The sequence below is a fragment of the Leptonychotes weddellii genome, chromosome 7, assembly GCF_054177405.1.
Source record: "Leptonychotes weddellii isolate Sample4059 chromosome 7, ASM5417740v2, whole genome shotgun sequence".
NCBI classification, from domain to species: domain Eukaryota; kingdom Metazoa; phylum Chordata; class Mammalia; order Carnivora; family Phocidae; genus Leptonychotes; species Leptonychotes weddellii.
Window position 1 is genome coordinate 74554403 of NC_138375.1, and position 20647 is coordinate 74575049.

A 20647-nucleotide genomic window follows, 5' to 3' on the forward strand; every position below is an offset into this window, starting at 1 on the left:
TATGTTTTTGTGAATGTCTAGAGAAATAATACTAATTAAGAACATTGGAAAGTAAGATTCTGCTCTGGCAGAATATAATAAAAATTTCAGTGAATATTTAAAAAAATCATGTTTTCATTATAGTGAAATATTGAGTAAATTGACTTATCAGTATGCTGCTCTTATTTCATTTTATGAATATTTTTATTTATTGGAGAAGAATAATTGATCTTTAAAGAATTTCATATCAATTATTACTTGAATATAAATAAGCACTCACCAACTGTGATGGAATATATAGTTATAACCAAATAATATTGTTTTATTTATATTCTCATCTAAAAATTAACTTTCTATATATCCATATCCAAATTAAAGTAGTAATACATTAGGAAAGTTTTCTTTTAGCAAATTAATTCACATGCTAGGCAAGCACCTTCTATGTTCCACAGAACTTTTCCCATAAAATCGATACAGTGAGTCTTCATATTGGCACTTGAATTCATACATGGGTGCATCAAGACCCATCCGAGGATATGGTTGTCAAATGTGTAGGGCTGGGTATGCCTTCTATGAAATAAGGGATTCTTGCTGTTCCTTGATTATCAGTATTATTATTTTTTGTTTGTTTGTTTCCTAGATTTCTTAGAAGGTTACTTGAGCTTCCACAGTATTTCATCTTAACATTCAGCATGATATTCTTCTTTTATTTCTTTGTGGAAGATCTAATTGAGTACTATCACTTTTATACTATTTCATCATGGGTCAAAACTGCTCACTAAAACAAAATAAAGGGCCGTAGTAGATCAAAGAGAACATATGCCAGAAATACAGCTTTTATCTTTTACTTTCTTAATTCACTTGCAATGTTTTGTCTCTTTTTTTGTTATTGTTTTCATTTTTTTAATTTTTTTAATTATCAAAGATATTTGTATATGTCACAGATATATAAATCTATCACAGATATATGTGTACATACACACATATATCTATATATTACATATGTATATCTCAAGTCAAACAAAAATAATAATAGCTAACACATACTACTTCACATGTGTTAGGATATCAGCCTCAGTTTCAATGGTAGTGAGGCATATAATGTGGTGGTGAAGAGCACAGACTCTGGAGCTAGACTGGCTTGCTTCAAATCCTAGTTCTGTAACTTACTAACTGGCCAAGAGCTGCTAAAGAGGCTCTCATTCACTGAGAGTATTCAAGTATGAAGATCACACAGAATATATACAGCATATTGGAATAGATTGTTCCAAGTCTATTTTTTAGGAACCGTTTTTAGTACCACTTGGAGTAGCTTTCAGTGGGGCACATGAATATGTAGAAATAAATGTTTTCATGATAGATCATAGTAAAGAAGCTGAGAGGATTTCAGTCATTGAAAAGAATATTATTTTATATTAATCTCATCTATAGTCCTCCCTATCTAAATGTGCATTTGATGAGAGAGACTTTACAAAAGTAAGAAGGGATCAATAGATGTTGAAGGTGATGGTTTAACTTTCCCAACATAGTCATAAATTTGATAACTGCCGAGAAAGTTTTCTTGTGTTATCAGAAAACCCATAGTATCTATTCTTTAATGTATACCTGTTCTTGCCGTAGATTTTGGCAGAGCAACTAAATTTAAGGCAATCGACACAATAAAAGTGCACATTGTGGTATAGGTGAACACAGACTGAACACAAATATAAATCTTGAAAATGTAGATCTGTTGGTGAGAGTGCCACATACGAAGGGTCACTGTGTGCCACATCTGTGGTGGCTGCTTAAGCCTGGGGACTGGTTGCTCTCGCTGAACCGACTATAGAGCCCATATAATAATAAAAGTTAATCAAAGTTTTTCATGTTGGATTTTGCTTCTTAAAAGTTTTCCCTATGGATTTCTATTTTACCAAACCTTCAAATTTTATGGTATAAATCATAATATGGTTTTTAGTGTGTAATCTAACATTGAACAAAATCTCAGACTTATGAAATTGAGAGCCACGGGGTTCAAAGTAATCCGCTTGGATTTTTGCTGAATCGTGTGGTTGGTAATAATATGAGTTTTAGAGAGCTATTGTAAGTTTGGGTCCCATTAACAAAAGGCCCTTCTGGGACTTGGGAATGAGGTAAATCTAAATATGCACTGTTTGTGATTTAATTCTGTTGGGTCCAGTTTATATAATATTATAAATAATTGCATTATTTATTTGATAATTGGTGCCTAAGGTATTCACATGGGTAATGGCAGGCAGCAGATACAGAAATGGAAATGGTACTCTGACATGATGGAGAGGGTTATAGGAAGGGGGTGGCCTGTAGAGAAACTGGAGATCCCAGGAATCAACAGAGACAGGTCATTTTTCATACTGAAATCTTACCTCCAAAAGCTTTGTCCTGAACATTCCTGCCCCTCTGCATCTTCCACAATTAGTTGTCCTGACCCATTATACCATAGAACTTGATTCATTTCCCAGTTACAGCCTAGTATATTGAGTTGTATGTAGCCTATGCTTCCGAGGCTGTCTTACCTACTAGCCTGGAGACCCTCTGAGAGCCAGAACTGGATCTTATTATTTGGATTCGCCTATACTGGAGAAGTAGTGATCTTTTTTTTTAAAGATTTTATTTATTTGACAGAGAGAAACACAGCGAGAGAGGGAACACAAGCAGGGGGAGTGGGGGAGGGAGAAGCAGGCTTCCCGCGGAGCAGGGAGCCTGATGCGGGGCTGGGATCATGACCAGAGCCGAAGGCAGACGCTTAACGACTGAGCCACCCAGGCGCCCCGAAGTAGTGATCTTTAGAAGGCATCCAAAAATTACTGTTGGGGAAAGCTGAATAAGGGAAATGGTGTCATCTTACCCCCACTTAAATAATATTTTGATTGTTTTCTAAGAAGACTGCTGCTTACATCAATTCTAAATAAGAGGCAGCATGGCTCCCCATTGCCCGCAGCATGAACTCCAAACTCTGCTCTACAGGTGAGGTTCTTCATGACCCAGCTCCTGCTATTCGCTCTGCCTCATCTATCCAACTGATGTTCCTGGCACATCGTATTTTGGTCAGATTTGGCATTTGTCATCCCCCGTATGTGCCAGACAGTTTCACAACACGCTAAATTTATACTTGCTGTTCCTTCTGCCTGGAAAACCTTTTCTTCGCTTTTATTTTATTAATTTGATTTATTACAGAAGCACAGAACAGAAAGATTCAGGTCAAGACTTTGCTTCTTTTCAAGGTTAACATATATATTTATAGTGTTCAGCGATCACTTTATTTTTCAAAGATTAATTTTGTACTTTGTTGAAATGTATGTAAATCCAAAGAAATATGTGCCTACGGTAACAAGACAACAAATGCAATAATAATAGGCTTGATTAGGTAGCTAGTACGTGCTGGCGCTGGGCATGCACTTTACGTAGGTTATCTTATTTATTGCTCAGAACACCTCCACGTGCCTAGCGCAGTTCAGGTCCTACTTCGCGGAGGAGGAAACGAAGACTCCGAGCGGAAGTGAGAGCCGAGGGCCACGCCGCTGGTGGCGGAGCCACGCTAAGTTCCTCATCTGCCCCTCCCCTTGCTGCGGTCCCCTTTCCCCGAGCAGTTTACTTTGTAGCCTTCTACACTTTTCTGTCTGTTTGTACAGCACGTACGCACAACGCCCCTACTTCGTCTGGTCACTTTGCCATTTTTTTAAACGCTTAGCCAACGTCTCACCTCCTCAAGGAGCTCCCGCTGACCCAGCCCCTCCTCGGGGGTCTGGGCATCTCCCGGGTTTTCCTGAACAGACCGCTAGCATAGGTGGCTACAGTATCTTGTGTAAATACCACCTAATCGTGTCTCTTCCCCTTGCCCGATGACTCTTTGATGGCAGAGAACACGTCCGTTCTCTCTCTGTCCTCCCACAGGAGGACACTCCTGTGTCCTCAACACTGTCCCACAGTGTGGGCACAACACTGGCACACTGGGCATTACAGTCGATGGGTTATTCAACAACACGTGTATCCAACTTTTGATGTGTGCCTTCTAAATGCCTGGTACTGCGGGAAACACTAGGGATGGTAGGGTAGCGTGTGGCTTTTACTACCTGATAAACCAGCCCTAAACTTTGTGGCTTAAAACCATAGCCTTTTCCTTAGCTCATCATTCTGCAAGTTGGCATTTTGGCTGGGCTGGGCTGGGCTGGGCTTTTCTTCTGGTGCTGACTTGGCCCAGTCATGCATCTGCAGTTAAGACGTTCGGTCCACCGAGCCTGGCTGGACCAGAATGGCCTCCACTGCTAGTCTTTGGTCTAAGTGGTCCGGTCCTCCAGGCAGCTAGCCTGAGCTTAGTCATGTCAGCGAGTTTGTAAGAGCGTGAGCTTGGAACTAGCACGGCATGGCTTTTGATGCGTTTTATCATTCGAAGCAAGTTCACAGGCCGGCTTGCATTCAAGGGGTGGGCAGATAAATTCCACCTCGCAGCAGGGGGAGCTGCAAAGTCACATTGTTTCCTATGTGAACACAAGGAGGAGTAAAACATGGTAGCAACTGACCACTTGTGGTGAGAACAAAAGCTAGTCTCTGGCCCAAGAGAGCCTACGATCTAATGGATGAAATGCTGTTATTTACTGTTTTTTTGTAAGGTCACACAGAGCAGCTCTGTTTTCCATCAATCTCCTGAAATTAGAAACCACTGAGGCCATTTCTTTAGTCTTTCAAAGGAGTTCCTCAGACTCTGTCTTTAGTCTGCTCACGTATGCTTCAGGTTTTCATTCTCTCCCTTGACACTTGTGGCCAGCAGAAGGCATTTCCCATGGGAAACCTGGAAACTGGGGGAAGAATGGCATCACCTCCTGACACAGCTTCCATCTGACTCTCTAGGTTCTTTCTCTCTGCCAAGTGGACTTCTGCCTCCACCACACCCTGCCCTGGGCACACACACTGCCTGCCACACACAGTCAGGACCAATCTGGTGAATGGACGGGATCTTGGTGGGGATAGCGGTGAATCAATCATACCCCTGGTCCTGGCTCAGAATCTGCATTAGATTTGTTATACTGACCACAGAACATAAATACAAGAAAATTATTACTTTGGTTAAGGGAGGAGGCTCTGTATCTGTGATGTGCCTTGCTTTTCACTGGACTGAACCAAAAAGATGTTTTCGGATATATATATATACTGTTTTATATCTTGACAGGAAAAGCTATCTGTTTTTTAAAAAGACAGTTTTGTTTCACAATATAGAATCTTTTTTCAAAATATGAATTTATCAAGTGTAGACTTTTTGTTTTAATTTTAATTTTAAAAAATTCTAGTTCAGGCGCCTGGGTGGCACATTTGTTTAAGTGACTGACTCTTGATTTTGGCTCAGGACATGATCTCAGGGTCCTGGGATGGAGCCCCATGTTGGGGGCTGGGAAGGGGGGGCTCCCAGATCAGCAGGGAGTCTGCTTCTCCTTCTCCCTCTGCCCCTCCCCTCCACTTGCACCTGCTCGCTCACTCTCTCTCAAATAAATAAATAAATCTTAAAAAATTTCTAATTCTATCATTCCTTCTGTGTTTTTTGGCATTTATCCTGTTTGGTATTCTCTGAGCTTCCTGGAGCTGTGTTTTAGTGTTTGACATTAACTTGGGGGAAATTCTGTCATTATTGCTCCAAATATTTCTTCTCTTCCTTTTTCTCTTCTCATTTTGGTATTCCATTTACACCACACACGGGTTATATTTTTTTGTAGTTGCTCCACAGTTATTGGATATTGTTCTTCTTCTTTTTTTTTTTTTTAGTCTTTCTCTCTTTGCTTTTCAGATTTGGAGGTTTTTATTGACATAGACTCAAGCTCAGAAATTCTTTCCTCAACTGTGTCCAGTCTCCTAATGAGCCCGTCACAGGCAGTCTTCATTTGTTCTACAGGTTTTTGATCTCTGACAATTCTTTTTATTCTGTTTTAGAATTTCTACCTCATTGCATACATTGCCCATCTGTTCTTTGCATGCTGTTTACCTTTTCCATTAGATCCCTTAGCATAGGAATCGTAATTTTAAATTCCCAGTCTAATAATTCCCACAACTCTGCCAGATTGAGTCTGGTTCTGATCCTCTGTATCTTCAAGCTGTGTTTTCACCTTTTAGTATGCTTTGTAATTTTTTTTGTTGAAACGTAGGCATGATTTATTGGGTGAAAGGAACATCAGTAAATGAGACTTCAGTGATGTGGTAGTGAGCTGTGAAGGACTGGGAAGCATCCTACAGTGCCATGATTCAGTTTCAATCTCTTTTTTTTTTTAAGATTTTATTATTTATTTATTTGAGATAGAGGGGGTTATGAGCAGGGGTGAGGGACAGAGGGAGAGGGAGAACTAGGCTCCCCGCTGAGCAGAGAGTCCAATACGGGGCTTGATCCCAGGACCCTGAGATCATGACCTGAGCCGAAGACAGATGCTTAACCGACGGAGCCACCCAGGTGCCCCGCAGTTTCAATCTTCTAATTAGTCTGTGCCCCTAGACTTTGAACTCCTCAAGTGCTTTTCAGTCCTCCTCTAGCCCCTGAGATGGACAGGATGGCTAGAGTGGTCTGGAGCTGGGTATTTCCCTTTCTCCAGGTTGCCTAGGCTCTGTTTAACTAGTTGCCCCTGAGGGCAGGCCTCATTAAGAAGAACAGTGTGCTCTGACCTATTTCAAAATGGTTCCTTTTCCCTTCCCCCTGCTGGAAGCACGTGGGGATTTTTCTTTAATATTCACTGTAAAAAAATACTGGAGGTAAAACTCACAAAACCGTGTGGCCCCCCTATGACTGGACACCCTTGAAATTTTTTAATTCTAAAACTAGTTCACACTGAGCCTCTATTAATTCATCAATTCCAGCTTAGGTGTTCCTATCCTTACAGACGTTCCCACAGAGGTTTCTGCTCATGGGGTTTGCTCTAATAGGTTGTGATTTTCTTTATTTGTCTGTCCATCTCTCTAGTTTTTGAGTCAGTGTTTGGCCCTGTGACCTCACTTCTCTGCCAGATAAGAAGAGCTGTTGATTTTTCAGTTTGTTCAGCTTTTTACTTGGAAGGGCATGATTTCCAAGCTCCTTACATGCCAAACCAGAAACCAGAAGTCCCCCATCTGTGTTAATTAGCTGAAAGTCTTTGGCAAAGGAGAGCTTTCTCTTACCTCCTTTCTCTTTCTTAAACACCACTATGGACTCATCTTTTGGGGGAAATTCTTTTCAGCCTGTTCAAGCTGGATCTTTTATTCTTATGGCATGATCTTTCACCACTGAGGCATTGTTGTTTTCTGGCATAAAATGTCCCAAATTATCTTGTCCTTTCCCTGCTTCATACCTGGAGTCAGTCACTCATTTAGGAATCCCTGGTTCCTTTTAGTGGAAATATTCAGAATAAATGTTTGCCCTATGTGGCCATTTGGTCTATTTAATAAACCATTAGTTTGTTTCTATATGTTTTGAATTTTAGTTCTTGCTCTTTTTCATTTCTTGGTAGGTTTTGTTTTGCTTTCACCCCTAATGGATTGATTTGATGTTTTAAATTTATTTATTTATTTATTTTTAAAAGATTTTATTATTTATTTGAGAGGGAGAGAGAGAGAGTGCGTGCGTGTGTGAGAGAGCACGAGCAGTGGGGAGGGGCAGAGGGAGAGGGAGAAGCAGACTCCCTACAGAGCAGGGAGCCCTGACTGCCAGGGTTGATCCCAGAATCCTGGGGTCATGACCTGAGCCGAAGGGATGCTTCATCTATGGAGCCACCCAGGCGCCCGGTGTTTTAAATTTATTTGATGATTTTATTGATGGGATATGTAGTGATAAAATGACCACAGCACTTGTGCTAGGTGCCATGACCTGTTGAGTAAATTGGCGGTGAAATTCCTGTGAGACAGAGCACTCAAAAGTGGAAGTGCTAGGAAAGATGCAGTTATTTAATGAAAGCAGACAATCACATCCCTAAGACCCAAACCCATGAAAACCCATTTCATAAATGATTGACTTAGTTTCAAATAGGTTGAAAAGGTAAGGACAAAAAGTAAATATTGGGATAGCATTATAGTCACAAAAAATCATGAAGGAAAATAGTAATAAATCTGTGTAAAAATAAAACACTTCTTGTATAAGAAAACACCAAAAACAAAATGGAAAGGTAAATGACAAATCAAAATTGCATGCAGACCGAGGGTTATTATTCTTAATATAAAAAGAAGTATGTTTTTTATTTTTATTTTTTTAAAAAAACTTTATTTAAATTCCAGTTAGTTAACATACAGTGCAATGTTGATTTCAGGAGTAGAATTCAGTGATGTATCACTTACATATAACACCCAGTGCTCATCCTATGAAGTGCCCCCTTATTGCCCATCCCCCACCTAGCCCACCCCCCACCCACTTCCCTCCATCACCCCTCAGTTTGTTCTCTATCTTTAAGAGTCTCTTTTTTTAAAAAAAAAAGATTTTATTTATTTTATTTGAGAGAGAGAGACCAACAGGAGGGGCAGAGGAAGAGGGAGAGGGAGTATCTCAAGCAGACTCCACAATGAGCATGGAGCCCATCACAGGACTGGATCTCATGACCCTGAGATCATGACCTGAGCAGAAACCAACATTCAGATGCTTAACCAACTGAGCTACCCAGGTGCCCCCTTTTAAGAGTCTCTTATGGTTTATTTCCCTCTCTCTTTTTTCTCTTTTTTTCCCTCCCTCCCATATGTTCCTCTGTTTTGTTTTTAAATTCCACATATGAGTGAAATCATAGGTCTTTCTCTGACTGGCTTATTTTGCTTGCATAATACAATTTAGGTCCAACCACATCGTTGCAAATGGCAAGCTTTCATTCGTTTTGATAGCTGAATAATATTCCATTGTGTATGCATACCACATCTAAGAGAAGTAGGTTTTTAAATTAATGGGGAAAACCACAGATACACACATTTAAAAAAAGGCACAGGAGCCAAGTCAGCCATAACAAAAGAAGAAATAAAAGTGGCCAATGGGTATAAATATTGTTCAGTGTCAGAATCTGGGTTATGTTTTTGATTAGGAACAAACTTTTATTTATAATAAATAACATTACACTATTTAAAAAAAAAAGTAAACCTAGCATTGACCTCAAAAATAGGACTCTAAATAAACAATGAAATCAGAAATTATTTAGTTGGATAAAGAAAAATATGTTAGAAATCTCAAATACCAATTACTATAATTTAAAGCTAATTGTGTTTCTGAGCTTTTGAGTAGCTAATCAAAAATGGGAACAATTTTGACAATGTATTCTTACTATGTGATAAAAGCACTTTTATATATATGAAATTTCACTACTCAGTAAATAGAACCAATTTACGAATTGCTTAGACCAAAAGCCTAGGAATCATCTTTGATCCCCTTTTTCTAATCCCTTTCTTTTCTTTATACTCTATTCTATTAGCAATTTATATCCCCTTTACCCAAAACACATCCTGAATCTTATTACACCTTCATCCAAGCCGCCTGGATTCTGCAACAACCTCCTGACAGGTATACCCATGTTTACCCTTTTGTCTCCTTGATCTAACCTGCACATAGCAGTAGGAGAGTTCTTTCTAAAAGAGATCATGTGACTCCCATGATGGAAATCACACCAAAATGAAGTCCACATTCCTTTCCATTGCTTCCAAGACCCTACAGGATGAGGCCCCCTCACAGCTCTCCAATATTCTCTCCCTCAACTCTGCCCCTCTTTCACTATACTCTAGCCTTCTGTCTCTCCCACACCAGAAGATCATTTCTATCCCAGGGACTTTGGTTGTGCCAGTCCCTGTTCCCAAAACAATCTTCCCCTGGATCTTGCCACACTTGCTTCCTGATCATCATAACACACAAGTGTTACCTTGTCAAAGTGACCAACCCTTTCCTGCTAGCTTAAGCTCTTCCCTCTTCCTACCTGTCATTTACTCACTATCACATTAGCCTAATTTATTTTCCTTATATTATATTTTAGTGTTTAATATTATTTATTTGTTTATAGGGTTATTTTCTGTCTTTTCTCATTTAGAAGGATGGAAATTCTGTGTCTTTATTCCAAGACAAGGGCCTCGCACAAAGTAGGTGCTCAAAAAATACTTATTAAGGACATAAGTTAGGGACATATGTTAACATCAATTATTTGTAAGAGTTGGTATTATAGACAGTTTTTTAAATCTATACTTTTTAGAATTTTCCTAATATGTAAAAATAAACATTGATTATCACTATAATCAGAGAGAAACCTTTAAAATAATGATTCACCATCATAGTAGAAGACCCTAAGTCCTACCACATATGTGTGTTTGAACAATTATAATGCATAATGCATTTGAACACCATGAAAAAGCAAAACCATGATGGAATTATGCAAAACTACATACCAGGGGCTCCTATTAGAGCTATTTAGAACAATATTGTATGCAATATATATTTTAGAATGATACTAATATTCATTGATGGGTTGGGAAGTTTTCTGAAGATTCAGCTAATTCTTTTTCTGCCCCATTCAGTAGTCATGAAAAGACTTTACAATTAAAATCTTGCCCTTGATAAGAAAAGAAATTTCAGGACTTTTATGGTATTTAGTTTTTGTTCCTGAAGTTTTGCTTCCATTTATCTCCTCTAACTCTGTAAGACACTAAAAGCTTTTGTGCTTCAGCATACTGCAAGAATTAAAGCTTCTTCCATTTATGGAAACTCTTTTAAGCAGACCCATTTTCTCAAGCAGATTTTGAGACAATTCTTTGCTTTTCCCTTTTTTGCTTTTTTTTTTTTCTTGCTTCACGTGTGTTCTCTATCTTCCTTTTCCTCACTACTCTTAAGGCTCTCAGCAAAGCAGAAGCTGAGTGGCCTATAATCACCGCTCTTAGAAGTTTCCAACAGAAGCTATATTGGTTGTAAGAGGTTTATTCCTTTTGTAAATGTATAAATGTATTAAACTGAACATGCACTTAAGAATTTCATTTATGCCTGCCAGAGGATGAAAAGTTCTTTGGTGTTTTGCCTACCAATTCTTATGCGGTCATTAATACCTTCTTAAAGAAGCTGCTGAAATACTTCAAACTGTTGCTGTTGTTGTTGTTGTTCCCTATTGAACATTTCTCTTAGAAAATCACAATCTCCAGAGTGGAAATACTGGATAGTTCTTGTGTGGCCCAGATGGACCACTGAGTGTTCTACATTTGTTTTGCGGAAGATGTGGCCCTTTTGAAGGAGTCTTTGCCCACAAAAATCAGTGTGTGATAAATATCACTTTTCTTCACTATCTTTAAAGCAGCCTAGTTCTAACTCTCAGTCCCCATTCAAAAGTGTCTGAGGTCCCACTTTCACAGATGTGACCTGCCAACCTTCCTCTTGGAAACCCACAGAAGTCTCTTCACTGTTTCCTGTGCCTCCTTTTATTTCAAATGCACTGTCACCTCCCCAAGTCATATATCAATTAATTTCTTCAATAAATGTAAATGAAGAGAAAGTCGTTGATTTCAGGCTGCTTCTGCATTTACTTTTGTCCAAATCCAGCATAATTTACAAAGAGCAGGGGCTACTACTCAATTTCTAATCAGTTGTCTTGACACAAATAGAAGAGACAGGCTAAAAGAGGGTAGCCTGGAACTAGGGATCCTGCAGTCAACTTAAAAATGAGAATTTGGGACACCTTCTTTTCCCAAGGGTAGCACTATAAAGTTGACTGTGGTTTGAACCTAATTATTTTTACAGTTCCCTGAGATCTCACTATTCTACAAATAAACCAATTCCTATTCACTTTGGGCCTTGCTGCTCAGTCCCCTGCTCTGTGATCTTTTCCCCTAACTTTGCTGTTGTTTTTCTTTGCTGTTTCAAGGTTTGGAAGATGTTCATTAAGACAAACAAAATACAAAAAAAAAAAAAAAAAATCCTCTGTATGCCAAGCACCTTAAACTCCTCGGAGGAAGTGGGCTTTATAAAAATTTAACATGAACAATAAAAAACAGTTTGCCTTGGGAAGAAGTAATCACTAAGAAGCAAAAAGAAAAAGAAAAAAGTACAAATACCAAGAATTTGTTACAGAGGGAATTTGGGAGTAGTTGCGTACTAACAGATGGAATAAAGGAATATTCAGAAGAAAGCATATAGTATTTTATGTTAACAGAAAATTTGGAAATTCTCAGAAATGGTAAGAATAAATATTATACTTGGGATCCTAAGAGCAGCTTATAATTTTGTACTTTTATGTGATAAAGCGGAACTGTTTTTGGACTTAGCAAATCAGATTATTAAGGTTTAGGCAAAACAGTCCATCTTCTGCTTATAAAGAAATATGTGTCAATTTTTCACACCATATTTTCTTTGTCATAAGATGTTTTCATCAAGGATGTCTCTCGATTTATAAGTACATACTATTTTAACATTTGAAAGTGAATTCTTTAAATTTTTTCCCCTTATGCTCATTAAAGGGAAATCAGCAGTATTGTTAATTTGGTAATTCAGTTTCACAAAATTTATATGTTACAAGTCAAGACTCCAGTTTAGATCCTATTTAAGTTACAGGAACAAAACATTTTGATAATTGATTTATTCAGTAAATGTTTTGTGTGTGTGTGTGTTTTAAGTATTTTTATTTATTTATTTTTGAGAGAGAGAGAGGGAGAATGAGAATTAGCGGGGGGCTGAGGGAAGGGGCAAAGAGAGAAACAGGCTCCCTGATAAGCAGGGAGAGCCCCATGCAGGACTTGATCCCAGGACTCTGGGATCATGACCTGAGCCGAAGGCAGACACTTAACCGACTGAGCCACCCAGGCACCCTATTCAGTAAATGTTTAATGCTACTATAAAGTTAAGCGATCATTCATGACCTCGGAGTAATTACAGTTTAGTGGCAGAGATCCTAATGGCAAAAATAAAAATAAAAATAAAAATAAAGGTGGGGGGGATTCTAGGACATAACTTGATCAGCTTTATCTTCTAGAACATTCATGGGCAATGAGGAGAAATAGAAGGCAGCATGCAAGGAAAGCAGTAAGAAGGTACTTCAGTTATATATTGCTGCATAACAGACCGACCCAAGGTTAGTGGCTTAAGACAGCATCAGTCATTTATATTGTTTATCAATATGCAATTTGGGCAGGACTTGGCAAGATCGAATTGTTTCTGCTCCCTGCAACATCACTCAGTTGGGGCCTAGAAGTTCCACTTTTCAAGATGGTTTATTCAAAGTTGGTGCTGCCCATTGGCAAGGAGCTTAACTGGGGGTATAGGCCTAGTTTTTCTCCATGTGAGCCTCTCCATGGGCTGCTTGGGCTTTCTTACGGTATGGTGGCTGGATTCTAAGAGCAAGCCCTCCAGGGACCCAGCAGGATTGTGAGCCAGGTTTTATGGCCTATCTCCAGAAGTCACATAACATCATTTCTGCTACAGTAATAATTCTGTTCAAGGAGAAGGAACCTCCCATCATCTCTTGATGAAAGGAATGTCAGTTGCATTGCAAGAATAGCATGTGGAATAGGAAAGATTTTTTTCCCCTAGTTTTATTGAGGTATAATTGACAAATAGAAATTATATATATTCATGGTGTACAATATGGTACTTTGATACAGGTATACATTGTGAAATGATTACCACAACCAACCTAATTAACATATCACCGTGACCACTTTTTGTGTGTGGGGAGAACATTTAGGATATACTCTCTCAGCAGATTCCAGGTATACAACATAGTATTAACTATAGTCACCATGCTATACATTAGATCCCCAGAACTTATTCACCCTGCATAACTGAGACTGTATCCTTTAACCACCATCTCCCCCGCTCCCCACAAAACCCAACTTTCAGTGACAAGACACACATAGGTAAACTGCCGTCGACTCACCCATTTAAAATGGCAGGGGCGGGGAGCAGGAGGCATAGAGTAATCGCTGGCCCACCGCAATCAAGAGATCCATCCAGGCTCATGCTGCCAGTTTCTTCATTAGGGTGTAGTCCTGCTCCTGGGAATTGTCCTTTCTGGCTCTTGCTTTCACCTTGTAGGTTCTTGGCTCTGCCCTCTGAGTCAGTCTTTATACTCCACTAAGGACAAAAAAAAGCTTTATTTGCAACCAAATAGCCTCCTCTCTCGGCCTGTGTACTGTCTGTAGTGTTGGGGGTTCAAAGTCCACTTTTCACTCTGTACTGTGTCCAGTTTTTTAATCCAATTTGGTGGTTCCTACTCCAGAACAATTCTCTTAAAAACTTTGTGGGTTTCCTATGAGTCCACAAATGCAAGTATACTTTTTCTCTACTTTAGAATCCCTATGAGATCCCTCAAGGTGACATTCTTATGATTCATAGAAGCCCAGCTGTTTAATGGAGAGGATTTGTAAAGCATACTCTTAAGATGCTTAGAGGGCCTTTGTGTATCTAAAAAGTTCTAGGAGCCACTGCCTTAGATTCTTCTGAACTCCTAACGAAGGATTTTATAATTCAGCTCTGGATTATTATTTGCCCTAAAGCCATTTCTCAAGTTGAGAATTGTTTACTCAATTGTTTACTTACTTAAGGAAGGAGGCACTAAAGAAAGGAGGTTTGTGGTGGGAAAGGAGCAAAGGAACAGGAAGCATGGGGTAAGGTGGCAGTGATAAATATAATTTCAAAGAAGCCCAGTTTGAGGGGGGCTGTGCTGAGAATTTTATAAGATGTAAGACTAGGGAGGCATATTGCTAGGGGAGTTAACTATGTTTGCTTATCGGATTATATAAATTGTATTAAGCAAAGAAGGTTGGATTGTTTGGGAGAATAGATAGCTGAAAGAAAGAAAAGATTATAGGTATTTTTCCTTTTTGTTCAGTGCCATTTTATGAACTGGTTAAGTAGCATGTTCTGTCCTCCTCCAAGATGATGGTCCCTGGAAAGAGTTTATGAACTAAATCAAACAGCAGAGACTTGTAGGGGAAAAAAACAGATCCAGGACTTAAAGAGACTACTAAATTCAGGGTGGAGCTAACTTTTTAGACCCTGGCTCAGAAGGCCTAAATTGGATTGTTTAATTGGTATAGGAACCAATGAAAGTCTTTTCTCATTATTTAAATAGAAAAGTTCCCCTCACATTTACAGTATGAGTCAGAGGGTGTTATTTTTCCCAAATCAATTCCTAAGTATTATTCTTAATAAAAGTCTATAATTTATGGATCTGAAAGTTCCATTTTAAGTTGAATGGAAAGCTTAGTTTAAAGTAGGAGGTATCTAGAAATAACAAGTGTTGGCGAGGATGTGGAGAAAAGGGAGCCCTCACACATTGTTGGTGGGAAAGTAAATTGGTGCAACTACTATAAAAAATAGTATGGAAGTTCCTCAAAAACTTAAAAATGAAAATATCATATGATCTAGTAATTTGACTTCTGGGTATTTACCTGAAGAAAACAGAAACACTAATTCAAAAAGATTTATACACTCCTATGTTTATTGCAGCATTATTTACAATAGCCAAGATATGGAAGCAACCTAAGTGTCCATTGATAGATGAATGGATAAAGGGGATGTGGTGTGTGTGTGTGTGTGTGTGTGTGTGTATTTATATATAACGAAGTATTACTCAACCATAAAAAGACTGAAATCTTGCCATTTGTGACAATATAGACTAAGGGTATTATGCTAAGTGAAGTAAGTCAGACAGAGACAACTACTATATAATTTTACTTATATGTGGAATCTAAAAAACAAACAAATAAGCAAACACACAATAATAACAAAAAATGTGGAAACAGACTCATAAATATAGAGAATAAACTGGTGGTTACCAGAGGGGGGGCGTGGGGGATGGACAAAGTAGGCAAAAGGGATTAAGAGGTACAGATTTCTAGTTATAAAATAAATAGGTCATGAAGATGAAAAGTACAGAGTGGGGAATATAGTCAATAGTATTGTAGTAACATTGTATAGTGGCAGTAACATTATGATGGTGAGTACTGAGTGATACAGAGTTATCAAATCACTGTGTGTGTTGCACACCTGAAATCAATATTGAAACCAATATATTATATGTCAACTATACTTTAAATTAAAAATAAATAAAATTGTTAATATGATAAAAAATAGACAAATAAACATATATGTAAACACGTGTGTATCTTACCATGAAAAGAGAAGTTATGCTCAGAGAGAAGAATGTTGTAGAATAATATGGAAAGCATATTCCTTTTTGTGGTGTAAAAAGTGTGTGCCTATATCACATATATGTTCATATATTCTTGGGAAATGAAGAAATCACAAAATTAAGAGCAGTCAGCTTTGGATAATGGGAAAGCAGGGACGGGAGCTTTTAAACTGTGCTTCTGCTGTTCGTGACCCATTGCACAGTTTCCATTTTTTTCACATTGCAAACGATTCTGCAGTGAATATTCTGGTATATCCATTGTTGTAACAGAGAGAGGGTGTGACTTAATAGCGTGGCCAGATCGAGGAGCTACGATAGCATCGGGAATCTGCCTTTCACATCTTCGACTTTGTTTTTCTCTTGATTGGCTTCATTTTTAGACAACTCACCCCAGGTGGTAGCACATATGTTAACCAGCAGTTCTAGGCTGACATTCTATGAACTTCACAACCTCTTTCACGTTATCAGCAAAAGTAGTGTTGCCTGTCACTGGGCCAGCTGGGTGGTGTGCCCATCCTCGACCCTATCACTGAAGTTCTGTAGATTGTTTACACTGGTTGGTCAGGCCTGGCTCACATGCCCACTTCTGGGGCCAGGTCAGCATGAGGGGACAGATGGGTGACTTGCCAAATAAAAATCAGGATGATGATACCAGAAGGAGGAGACATATGTGCCAGTGAGACAAATATATCAGTGTCTCCTACAAATGTCTTACAGATAATATTTTATGTTTCTGTGAGTAGGAGATGAATAGACATCCTAATGGTATCCCGGTTTAACTTATAAGGACCAAAGTATTCTTATAAGTATCTTTCAAATCTCAGCTAGTATAATGAAACAAGCACATTGCTTATACTATTGTATGTGAAAATAAAGCACGTCATAGGTTGAAGATCATTAACATTATGAAAAAGACGTAATTTTTCCAACTCAGGAAGTGGTGTTCAATATATTTGCTAAAAGTTCAGTGATATCTTTTCTATGATAAATACCTTGTCTTTTTTTTAAGATCTTTCTTTCTTTCTTTCTCTTTCTTTCTTTCTTTCTTTCTTCCTTTATCAGAATGAGAGAGAGAGAGAAAGAGAGCACAAGCAGGGGGAGCAGCAGGCAGAGGAAGAAGCAGGCTCCTCACTGAACAAGGGACCTGAGCCCAAAGCAGACTCTTAACTGACTGAGCCACCCAGGCGTCCCAATAAATACCTTGTCTTAGAACACTTTTTAAATATTGTATTGTTTGTCAAACTATAGCCTAAATTCTATATTTAATTTATTTATTAAACAATGTTCATTATTATTATTTTAAAGATTTTATTTATCTGACAGAGAGAGACACAGCGAGAGCAGGAACACAAGCAGGGGGAGAGGGAGAGGGAGAACAGGCTTCCCGCAGAGCAGGGGGCCTGATGCGGGGCTCCACCCCAGGGCCCTGGGATCATGACCTGAGCCGAAGGCAGGCGCTTAACGACTGAGCCACCCAGGCACCCTGGACAATGTTTATTAAATTCTACTATGTATTCATCACCATGCCAGAGATTGGAGATAAAATATTGACTATGAGGTCTCTGCCCTCAGGTTTCTTATAATATTGTTAGGGACCACAGACTATAAAAAAAGTAAACGAATGAATAAAGGAGAAAATCCCAGGCTGTGGTGAACTATGAGGGAAATAAAAAGCATCGTGAAATGGAAAGTAATTAGGGAAGGTTATCTCAGCTAAGGTGGTAAGGAAAGACCTCTCTGAAGAGAGAATGTTTGCACCGCAAGTTGAGGATGAAGAGTGAACCCCAAACTCTAGACCTATGCTGCCAGCTACAGTAGCCACTAGCCACATGTGGCTATTGAGCATCGATGGTCCTTAGTTTGAATTAAAATGGGCTATAAATGTAAAAGGCACGTTGGATCTCTAAGATCAGTTCAAAAATTGTAAAATAATAATTTTTACGTTGATTATGTGATGAAATTGTAATATTGCAGATGCGTTGGGGTAAGCAATATTAAAATTAATTGTACGTATTTCTCTTTACTTTTTTAACATGACCACTAAGAGTTTAAAATGACATATGTGGCTTATCTTATGTGTCTATTGCACAGTCCTACCCTATGTGGTTTCAATTTGCCGTAAATGACATGTGCTTTTTCATCTTTTTGTCCTTGATCATGCCAATGGCAATTGAATTTATGTAGTAGATTTTTCTTCGAGGATCTAAATCTCTAATATTCATTGACTGAAGTGTACAAATATAATAATTCAATGTGTGATCAAGCCTAACACAGCTCAGAGTTAAGAGGTAGTGGGTGGTAGAGAAAGCACAGAAAATTGCCATTTACTAAAGGAGTTGTGTCATTAGTCATGTTCCTTTAGAAATGTTCACAAAACAGATAAAGGAGGGCTCTGGGTCGGAAAGGTAGGCAGAGCAAGCTTCACAGGTAATGACAGTGTGGGACAGGATTTCTGTGGGAATCAGCAACAGCGAACCACAAAGACCTATTTCCATTCTCTGCTTCGTGAAGAAGATTCTGTTGTGTTGTATAGAACTGCCATTTCTTGCATATTAAAATAGAGCTTTGTTCTACACGTTGTTTTTGAACTGATGGGAATGTTGGTGACTTTCGTGCGCCTCTTTGTTGTCTCTCTGTCAGGGCGATGCTAGCAAGTTCACACACATATAATAACGTTACATTAATTCCCTGCAGAGAGCAAGCGGAAGAGTTTTCTTTGTGCCAGGTTATTCTCATTCCCATTTGTGGCTTGTGCCACGGGGAAGAGGTTAATTACTTTAAAAATGCACGTTTGATTTACAAGCCGAAATGTTTACGTTTTATAGTTTGCAAACAGTTTCGGACCCCAAATGTGATGGTTGTTACATAATCTGACAGTTTTGTGAGGAGAAACTCTACCCTTACTGGTTTGAGAGAGAGTTGAGTCATATCCTGTGAATGTGAAGCCACGGTATTTAAGCATCACGGGTTCCTCTTTCGTTCCGAGGGGCTGCAGTTCAGAGCAGTGAGTGCTCTCTGTGGAGAGGCTGTTATTGGCCCTTGGGGGGTGAGCAGCCTCTCTCGTGAGGATTTGGGAAAGAGAGCCAAGTCTGAATATGCAGTTGTCTCACTGGAATGAAAGATGTTCTGTTTATTTCTAATCAACGATGCTAGACACCTGCAAGCTCAAAAGTGCCTGCAATTTGCCATTTGTTTACAATAAGGTGAGTTCCATATTTTGGTTTATTCATTGCATCGGGACAGCCTGGAATGAACGTGGCAGTTTTCGTATCTGATTATGCTTCAGAAAATACCTTCTCACAAGTATTGAAGGTGGCATTTGAGATTCTAACACAAGTCATTTTAAACTTACAGTACAATCCATTTGCGAGATACTTAATTTAATAGATTGATAGTTCCTTTGTAATAGTTTTTTTTATATAAAAAATGCAATACTTGAGAGGCGGAAACATTTTAGTAGTTTTATATCATTTTAGTTTTTCTTTTTTTTTTTTTTTTAAAGGATTAAGTAGTACCAGTCTCTCTCTCTTTTTTTTTTTTTCTCCCTTTTTGCTATTTTCTGATTTTGGTTAAAGGTGAAACATGCATAAAATTCATATGATTATGCTTCGATCTTGCTCTAAATAACCATAGCTTGACAACTGTATTTCTCCACTGAAATAAAAAGTGCTATTAAAAATTATTAGGAAGTTTGAAGTTGAAAAATAATGAGAGCCTTTCGCCCTTTCATATTTGGCTTCCTATATAAGTGAAAGGCCACCATATTCATAAACTTCTGACTGATGTGTTAGCTTTAAAATGTGTATGAGTTTATCACAAGCCCACCTCCTCAGTTGCTCTTGGAGACACTCATATATAAATTAAATTATATGGATAGAAAAATCTGTGGATAGAAAAGTGAATGAGAGGTCTGTTTCAAATTCTTTAAGCTTGCTGCTGAGAGGTTGGGGTGAATGACAGGAATGCTGTCTTGGTTTTTTATTGATTAAAGAAATGACATCAAATCAGAACTAATGCTGGTACCTGGTGTCACATAACTTTGGACGTTCATATTCAAAGCCTATGAATTCTTTTGAGGTAGAAAAGGTGAATTTGATTTTGAGCTGTGAATAGCTGTGACTTTGTAAGATATTAATGAATCGAGGAGTTTTTGTATGTTTAGTGACAGTTGGCATTAGACTACTTTCTTCTTGATCAACCCACTGTCATGCTTATAGATTGTTTCATTTCTATTCAAAATTACACTCATTACAAAACTGCTTAATTCTAACTACGATGTAGAAATTACTTTTTGTTAGGTATATATTGAATAATTTGTTTCCACAAAGGTCAGGAGGTCAATGAGCTAATGGAATGCATGTAGTTTTCCTCTTCTTTGAAGGGGAAATTAAAATTAGTCCAAATTCCAGGGGCGCCTGGGTGGCTCAGTTAGTTAAGTGTCTGCCTTCAGGTCAGGTCATGATCCCGGGGGTTCTGGGATTGAGTCCTGAATCCTTGGGCTCCCTGCTCAGTGGGGAGCCTGGTTCTCCCTCTCCCTCTGTTCATCCCCCACCCCTGCTCGTGCTCTCATTCTCAAATAAATA

General features: G+C 38.6%; 1 protein-coding gene across 16 annotated transcripts in view; it reads left to right on the forward strand.

Moving 5' to 3' along the window:
• Nucleotides 1-20647, forward strand: part of MCTP1 (multiple C2 and transmembrane domain containing 1) — a 494794-nt gene that overhangs the window by 151828 nt on the left and 322319 nt on the right. The window contains exon 1 of one of the 16 annotated variants that reach the window (XM_081826557.1): nucleotides 19034-19267. The exons of the other annotated variants lie outside the window; for them this stretch is intronic. Within the exon in view, the coding sequence (XP_081682683.1) occupies nucleotides 19211-19267 (57 nt within the window). The 5' untranslated portion in view covers nucleotides 19034-19210. Of the gene's footprint in view, nucleotides 1-19033; nucleotides 19268-20647 lie in introns of those variants that run through there. 16 annotated transcript variants of the gene reach the window in all.